We start from the raw sequence: 10,000 nt of genomic DNA on the forward strand, positions 1-10,000 counted from the left end.
ACACACACCCGCACACACCCACACCTGCTCACCCGCACACACGTACACACACAGCCGCACACACACACACCCGCCCACCCACACACACACACACACCAGCACACACCCGCACACACACACACCCGCACACACGCACGCCCGCACACACACACACACACACACACACAAACACACACACACACCTGCACACCCGCACACACACACACCCGCACACACACAGCCGCACACACACACACCCGCCCACCCACACACACACACACACCAGCACACACCCGCACACACACACACCCGCGCACACACACACCTGCACACACACCCGCGCACGCACACACACATACACAGATCAGTGCTGTCATCACGTCACACACTAGTGAACATTTTGACTAGTAATGTTTCACCCGTTATCTTCCCGTGTCCTGAACGTGTAAGTGTGTGTGTGTGTGTTGGCCGTGGTGTTGACCCCTGTAAGCGTGTTCAGGCATGCATGTGACCCGTGTAGCGCTTCAGTCGAGCCCCTTTGGCAGATGATTTAGCTTGTTTTAAGCAAATACTCACTTAATTTAAGATATAATTTCTTATGTCATTTTACTCATCTAGTAATTGCTTCTTGATTTAAGAATTTTTAGATATTTGTCCTGGAAATGAGACACAAATAGTGAGTGAGAACGGCATGTTTAGCAGAGTGTCCAGCCGAGCTCAGAGCGAGGGCGGAGGAGCGGCGGTGTTTAACACACACTCTTCTCGCTGGGTTTCTGTGAGCGACAGTCATGCCTGTACGAGCGCATGGCGGTGTTCAACACACACTGTTCTCGCTGGGTTTCTGTGAGCGACAGTCATGCCTGTACGAGCGCATGGCGGTGTTCAACACACACTCTTCTCGCTGGGTTTCTGTGAGCGACAGTCATGCCTGTACGAGCGCATTAGTCCGGCAGGAGAGACACGGCTCTGACCTTTAGCTCCATCTCAGATTCTCCTTAACACATTATTATTCCGTTGCATCTGCTAGTCAGCGCTTATATTTAGCAACTTGTCCTTTTAGCTGCACTGCAAAAAATGCTTTTCTTACTTAGTATTTTTGTCTTGTTTCCAGTCCAAATATCTAAAAATTCTTATTTACTAGATACGTAAAATGATGACATAAGAAATTCCTTATTTTTTTTCTGATACATTTTTTTTCATTAAGTGCTTAAATCAAGCAAAATTATCTGCCAACAGGTTAAGAAAAATAATCTTGTTTTTAAAGATTTTTAAAGATAATTTTTCTTGTTTTGCATTTGAATTAAGATTATTTTTCTAACCCCATTGGCAGATAATTTAGCTTGTTTTAAGTAAAAACTCACTTAATTTTTTTTTGTTTTACCAGAAAACAAGATATAATTTCTTATGTCATTTTACTCATCTAGTAAATGCATCTTGATTTGGACTGGAAACAAGACAAAGCTACTGCGTAAGAAAAGCGTGTGTTGCTGGAGTGTGTAGCTGTGCTCAGGTTGTGTGTGTGTTGGCTGTGATTGTTACCCCGCTGTCCTCTGTTTCCCTCTCTGTGCTCCAGTCCGCCGAGTTCCCCCCCGCTTCACCATCCTCCCCAGCAGCCACGAGATCATGCCGGGCGGCAGCGTGAACATCACCTGTGTCGCGGTCGGCTCCCCCATGCCTTACGTGAAGTGGATGCTGAACTCCGAGGACCTGACGCCGGAGGACGAGATGCCCGTGGGCCGGAACGTGCTGGAGCTGAACGGCGTGCGAGAGTCGGCTAACTACACCTGCGTCGCCATGAGCAGCCTGGGCATCATCGAGGCCGTGGCGCAAGTCATCGTCAAGTGTAAGGAAAGACGTAACGTTGTACAGACAAATCCAGGGCTTATGTAGATTTTAGGGTTTGTGATGTCACTAACCCGTGAAGAAGATCATTGTAGTTCCGATCAGCCGTTTGTTGTAGTCCTTAAAAAGCCTCTCGCTCTCAGCTTTACCCAGAGCTCCTGGCACCCCCATCGTCACGGAGACGACCCCCACCAGCGTCACCATCACCTGGGACTCTGGTAACCCCGACCCCGTCTCCTATTACATCATCCAGTACCGCGCCAAATCCCCGGACAGCAAGTTCGAGACGGTGGACTCCATCACCACGACCCGCTACAGCATCGGCGGCCTGTACCCCAACACCGAGTACGAGATCCGCGTGTCAGCCGTCAACACCATTGGCCAGGGTCCGCCCAGCAGCCGTGTGGAGGCCCGAACCGGAGAGCAAGCGCCCGCCAGCCCGCCCAGGAGCATCCAGGCATCTGCAATTATTACATTCCTTAAACTAATACATTTTTAGCTAACTGGGATTTTGTATATGTACATTTCTGGAATACATACAGATCACTCTAAATTGTAATATGGACTGTACACTGCATAAATAAATGTCTAATTTTTCTTATTTTTTTTGTCTTGTTTCCAGTCCAAATATCTAAAAATTCTTCTAGATGAGTAATTAAATTTTTTAAATAATGCTAATTAAAACAGAACCAAGATTATTTTTCTTACCCCATTTGCAGATAATTTAGCTTGTTTTAAACAAAAACTCACTTTTTATTTATTTGCCCAGAAAACAAGACTCAATATCTTATGTCATTTTACTCATCTAGTAAATGCATATTGATTTAAGAAATGTTTGATATTTGGACGGAAAACAAGACAGAAATACTGAGTAAGAAAAGTTTTTTTTGCAATGAGCTCCTTTGTAATGATGTGTATTGCGAAAAGCGCTATACAAATAAACGTGAATTGAATTGAATCCAGGCACGCATCATATCCCAGAACGCAGTGATGGTGCGCTGGGACGAGCCGGAGGAGCCCAACGGGTTGATCAAGGGCTATCGGGTGTATTACACCATGGATCCCTCGCAGCCGATGAGCAACTGGCAGATCCACAACGTTCAGGACAGCACGATCACGACCATCCACAGCCTCGTGCCGTCCGAGACCTACACCGTCCGTGTGCTGGCGTTCACATCTGTGGGAGATGGACCCTTCTCCGACCCTGTTCACGTCAAAGTGAGGCCTGGAGGTGAGCAGATCAACCCTAAAGGCTGTTCACACCAAGAACGATAGCCATAACGATAACTATATTTGACGAACGATAACTAGAATGATAGCATAGCGATAACTATATTTGACGAACGATAACTGGAATGATAGCAATAACGATAACTATATTTGACGAACGATAACTGGAATGATAGCCATAACAATAACTATATTTGACGAAGGATAACTAGAATGATAGCCTTAATGATAACTATATTTGACGAAGGATAACTAGAATGATAGCCATAAGGATAACTATATTTGACAAAGGATAACTAGAATGATAGCTATAACGATAACTATATTTGACGAAGGATAACTAGAATGATAGCCATAACGATAACTATATTTGACGAAGGATAACTGGAATGATAGCCATGACAATAACTATATTTGACGTAGGATAACTAGAATGATAGCCATAACGATAACTATATTTGACGAACGATAACTAGAATGATAGCCATAACGATAACTATATTTGACGAAGGATAACTGGAATGATAGCCATAACAATAACTATATTTGACGTAGGATAACTAGAATGATAGCCATAACAATAACTATATTTGACGAACGATAACTAGAATGATAGCATAGCGATAACTATATTTGACGACTGATAACTGGAATGATAGCCATAACGATAACTATATTTGACGTAGGATAACTAGAATGATAGCCATAACGATAACTATATTTGACGAAGGATAACTGGAATGATAGCCATAACAATAACTATATTTGACGTAGGATAACTAGAATGATAGCCATAACGATAACTATATTTGACGAAGGATAACTGGAATGATAGCCATAACAATAACTATATTTGACGTAGGATAACTAGAATGATAGCCATAACGATAACTATATTTGACGAAGGATAACTAGAATGATAGCCATAACGATAACTATATTTGACGAAGGATAACTGGAATGATAGCCATAACAATAACTATATTTGACGTAGGATAACTAGAATGATAGCCATAACGATAACTATATTTGACGAACGATAACTAGAATGATAGCCATAACGATAACTATATTTGACGAAGGATAACTGGAATGATAGCCATAACAATAACTTTATTTGACGTAGGATAACTAGAATGATAGCCATAACGATAACTATATTTGACGAACGATAACTAGAATGATAGCATAGCGATAACTATATTTGACGACTGATAACTGGAATGATAGCCATAACGATAAATATATTTGACGAACGATAACTAGAATGATAGCCTTAACGATAACTATATTTGACGAACGATAACTAGAATGATAACCATAACGATAACTATATTTGACGAACGATAACTAGAATGATAGCATAGCGATAACTATATTTGACGAACGATAACTAGAATGATAACCATAACGATAACTATATTAGACGTAGGATAACTAGAATGATAGCCATAACGATAAATATATTTGACGAACGATAACTAGAATGATAGCCATAACGATAACTATATTTGACGAACGATAACTAGAATGATAACCATAACGATAACTATATTAGACGTAGGATAACTAGAATGATAGCCATAACGATAAATATATTTGACGAACGATAACTAGAATGATAGCCTTAACGATAACTATATTTGACGAACGATAACTAGAATGATAGCCATAACGATAACTATATTTGACGAACGATAACTAGAATGATAGCATAGCGATAACTATATTTGACGACTGATAACTGGAATGATAGCCATAACGATAACTATATTTGACGAACGATAACTAGAATGATAGCAATAACGATAACTATATTTGACGAACGATAACTGGAATGATAGCCATAACGATAACTATATTTGACGTACGATAACTAGAATGATAGCCTTAATGATAACTTTATTTGACGAACGATAACTAGAATGATAGCCATAACGATAACTATATTTGACGAAGGATAACTAGAATGATAGCCATAACGATAACTATATTTGACGAACAATAACTAGAATGATAGCATAGCGATAACTATATTTGACGACTGATAACTGGAATGATAGCCATAACGATAACTATATTTGACGTACGATAACTAGAATGATAGCCTTAATGATAACTATATTTGACGAACTATAACTAGAATGATAGCCATAACGATAACTATATTTGACGAACGATAACTAGAATGATAGCCTTAATGATAACTATATTTGACGTACGATAACTAGAATGATAGCCATAACGATAACTATATTAGACGTAGGATAACTAGAATGATAGCCATAACGATAAATATATTTGACGAACGATAACTAGAATGATAGCCTTAACGATAACTATATTTGACGAACGATAACTAGAATGATAGCCATAACGATAACTATATTTGACGAACGATAACTGGAATGATAGCCTTAACGATAACTATATTTGACGAACGATAACTAGAATGATAGCCATAACGATAAATATATTTGACGAACGATAACTAGAATGATAGCCTTAACGATAACTATATTTGACGAACGATAACTAGAATGATAGCAATAACGATAACTATATTTGACGAACGATAACTGGAATGATAGCCATAACGTTAACTATATTTGACGTACGATAACTAGAATGATAGCCTTAATGATAACTTTATTTGACGAACGATAACTAGAATGATAGCCATAACGATAACTATATTTGACGAAGGATAACTAGAATGATAGCCATAACGATAACTATATTTGACGAACAATAACTAGAATGATAGCATAGCGATAACTATATTTGACGACTGATAACTGGAATGATAGCCATAACGATAACTATATTTGACGTACGATAACTAGAATGATAGCCTTAATGATAACTATATTTGACGAACTATAACTAGAATGATAGCCATAACGATAACTATATTTGACGAACGATAACTAGAATGATAGCCTTAATGATAACTATATTTGACGTACGATAACTAGAATGATAGCCATAACGATAACTATATTAGACGTAGGATAACTGGAATGATAGCATAACGATAACTATATTTGACGAACGATAACTAGAATGATAGCCTTAATGATAACTATATTTGACGTACGATAACTAGAATGATAGCCATAACGATAACTATATTAGACGTAGGATAACTAGAATGATAGCCATAACGATAAATATATTTGACGAACGATAACTAGAATGATAGCCTTAACGATAACTATATTTGACGAACGATAACTAGAATGATAGCCATAACGATAACTATATTTGACGAACGATAACTAGAATGATAGCATAGCGATAACTATATTTGACGACTGATAACTGGAATGATAGCAATAACGATAACTATATTTGACGAACGATAACTGGAATGATAGCCATAACGATAACTATATTTGACGTACGATAACTAGAATGATAGCCTTAATGATAACTATATTTGACGAACGATAACTAGAATGATAGCCATAACAATAACTATATTAGACGTAGGATAACTAGAATGATAGCCATAACGATAAATATATTTGACAAACGATAACTAGAATGATAGCCATAACGATAACTATATTTGACAAACGATAACTTGAATGATAGCCATAACACTAACTATATTTGACGAACGATAACTAGAATGATAGCCATAACGATAACTATATTTGACGAAGGATAACTAGAATGATAGCCATAACGATAGCTATATTTGACGTACGATAACTAGAATGATAGCCATAACGATAACTATATTTGACGAACGATAACTAGAATGATAGCTATAACGATAACTATATTTGACGAACGATAACTAGAATGATAGCCATAACGATAACTATATTTGACGTACGATAACTAGAATGATAGCCATAACGATAACTATATTTGACGAACGATAACTAGAATGATAGCTATAACGATAACTATATTTGACGAACGATAACTAGAATGATAGCATAGCGATAACTATATTTGACGAACGATAACTGGAATGATAGCATAGCGATAACTATATTTGACGAAGGATAACTAGAATGATAGCCAGAACGATAACTATATTTGACGAAGGATAACTAGAATGATAGCCATAACGATAACTATATTTGACGAACGATAACGGTCTGTTTATTCTGAGTGGTTTCAAAGTGCTTTCCTTTGGCTCAAACAGTAGAGCATTGGCGCTTGCAACACTAAGGTCATTGGTTCGATTCCCTGGGAAAGCAAGAACTGATAAGAATGTAAATGCATAAATGTAAATGTAAAGTGTGTACAATGTCATTGAACATGTTTCTGCTGTTCTTGTTGGCTTTGACCAGTAGATGTCCTCAGCATATGCTGTGTTAGAGTGAAGCTAGTGTAGTCGATATAATAATCCAAAAGTGAATTTAGCTTATGTAGTCAATATAGTGGAATAAAAACAACACCTAGTCTTTTTCACTGCAACTTCTGGGGAAGCAAGACGATGTTGTGTAAACGAGCGCTGGACACCAGAGGCAATACTTCTGTTTGTTCAGAGGGTATGAACGATTGTTTTCCATATCCATTTTCTTGAAAAGAGGCTTGACTGGGACCTCGGCGATTAACTTCTCCGCAATGTCGTCTGCCATTTTAAATGCGCGAGCCCTTTAAATTAGAATGGATTCTGATTGGCTGTCAGTTTTATCCTTCAACAGCTGGAACAAACAATCATTCCGAAAGTGATCCAAACGATATCGTTTCTCCATATCGTTATCGTTATAGTTGTGGTGTGAACTGTATACTCTGCTATTGTTTAATATTGAGGACGATTTTTAGAACTATATCTTTATCATCATCTTAACCGTTATCGTCCTTGGTGTGAACGGGCCTTAACCCTTTGAGTTAAAGTTACTCCCCATCACACGGTTTCCTATTGGAATGACTGTGCCGGTAAATGTGAACGTGCCGTAACACGTTCCTGTGACCGCACAGCTTAACATGCGGCTCTCGAAGGAGCATCCCTGAACTGGAGCATTTCTGCACCGTTCCTTTAGTGTGGCTCCATTATCCGGGCCTTTGTTTCCGAACAGGCTTCTCATGTGTTTCTGATCTGTGTTTCAGTTCCTGGGCAGCCGGGGAAGTTCTCGGTGGGTAAAGTGACCGACACCAGCGTGGAGTTGACCTGGGATCCAGCGTACTCCAAAGAGCCTGTGAAAGCCTACGAACTCATCTACAAATCTCCAGATCTCGGCGTTCAGGTGAGAACGGGCTCCACTTGAGGGCCACGAATCAGGACATTTCAGTGGGATCGGCATCAACCTCTGAACCGATGGAATGGTGGAGCGTTGCTATTTTGAGGAACTGAAATAGACTGAGCCGTTGACCAACTGAAATCTGGTCTAAAGTCAATGGCGCAATATTTTATTTGTTATTTAAAGATTGCGTTAGTTATACGAGCCTATAGGCGGGTCCAACAACACGCTACGCTTAGTCCAGTAGATGCTCGTTCTTTAACCTCACACACACACACACAGCTTTAACCTTGCGCTCGAGCAGATCTGTTTTCTCGCTAGAGAAGCGTTCAGTTTTTCCGCTTGCAAATTCCTCCATGTAAATAGCGAATCCACTGTGGCGCGAGCGTAACCGGCTTTTAGAGGGAATGGGAGACGAGACTCTGATTGGTTTATTGCACGTTGCGCCCAAAACTCACCCATTACTCATTAAAAGAATAGAAACAACACTTTTAGACCAGCGCCGGGAGTGCCGACCATTTATCCCGTCGTTAAACTAGCAAAAGTGGTTTCGGACGCCCTAAGTGCACTTGCTTTAGACCATGAGCTTAGATCATTAAAATAGTGTTGAAAGCGTCTTTCTGTCCAACAGGAGAAGAGGAACTTTGAGCCCAGAACGGCGTATGTGGTGGAGGGTCTGCGTGCAAACACCGAATACACCTTCTCTCTGGCCGCCGTTTCCAACAAAGGCATCGGAGCGTTCACCAACGAGATCAACCAGCGCACGGCGCAAGCAAGTATGTGTGCCGCTCTCCGTCCCGAAAGAGTCTGGTGGAGCCGGATTGATCCACACGTTAAATCCCAGTTCTGACTGAGAACCAGTCGATGATTGAGGTGGAGCACATTTAACCTGTTTCTTACAGTGTGTGTCGCTCTGCACCAAACCTTGCTCCGCTGCTCCGTCCCGCCTGACCCGGGACTCCAGAACTGGGTTGAGAATGAGATGGTTCCTATACGCTGTGGTTCTGGATGGGACGAGGCAGGGCTGGTGCAGAGCATCTAAAATCTGTGTTTTCTTTGCTCAGTCTTCGTTTTCAGAGTGGAAGCGGAAACACAACTAATGTCTGGCGGTGTAAACTAACTATGAGCTGCGGGGGAATTCAGTCGCGTGCTGATACACACACACACACACACACACTCAGTAATGTGCTGATAGGGTCGTTCATTTGCACACGCGCTATTCAAACAAGCACTTTACTGGTCGCTCACCAAAGCACATGTTAAAAAACAGCAAACCACCGGCTTACCAAATAGTGCTGATGTTTATGAATCTATAATTTGCTTAGTCATGTTTGCGTTTAAATACTCCTGTGCAGAAACACCTGGTTAAATTGGATCGGTGGTGATTGAAAAAGATGTTTTTAGGCAAAAACGGTTGAATTCCTCCCCAGTTCTGTTTATTTATCCTTCCCTCCATCCATCCATCCATCTTTGTCATTGAGAAATGCATTGGTGTGTGTGTCATGTTTATGTCCAAAAGTATTTTCAGGAGGTTATTGAGAAACAAGCCAAAGCCACCAAACTGGACGGGATTTGTGTTTTTTAATTTCTGCCTTTTTACCTTTTTCTTCTCTTCCTCCTTCAGTTTAGTGTCTTTTCAGCTCAAATGAAGTGATAATAACTAGTGTGTGTGTGTGTGTGTTGATGATGAAGTGCTCTTCAGTAACGCTGTTGAAGCTCGTTTATCCAGGATGGTTAACGGT

General features: G+C 40.1%; 1 protein-coding gene across 1 annotated transcript in view; it reads left to right on the plus strand.

The window, feature by feature from the left end:
- The window catches only part of LOC143748480 (receptor-type tyrosine-protein phosphatase S-like), a 153,498-nt gene that overhangs the window by 91,808 nt on the left and 51,690 nt on the right, over positions 1–10,000 (plus strand). The window contains exons 12-16 of the mRNA XM_077240525.1: positions 1,553–1,822; positions 1,965–2,278; positions 2,785–3,052; positions 8,128–8,264; positions 8,890–9,034. Coding sequence (XP_077096640.1) covers positions 1,553–1,822; positions 1,965–2,278; positions 2,785–3,052; positions 8,128–8,264; positions 8,890–9,034 — 1,134 coding nt within the window. The remainder of the gene's footprint in view (positions 1–1,552; positions 1,823–1,964; positions 2,279–2,784; positions 3,053–8,127; positions 8,265–8,889; positions 9,035–10,000) is intronic.

Source organism: Siphateles boraxobius, unplaced genomic scaffold (genome assembly GCF_051911475.1).
Source record: "Siphateles boraxobius isolate OS27281-9 unplaced genomic scaffold, OSU_SipBor_1 238, whole genome shotgun sequence".
Taxonomy (NCBI): domain Eukaryota; kingdom Metazoa; phylum Chordata; class Actinopteri; order Cypriniformes; family Leuciscidae; genus Siphateles; species Siphateles boraxobius.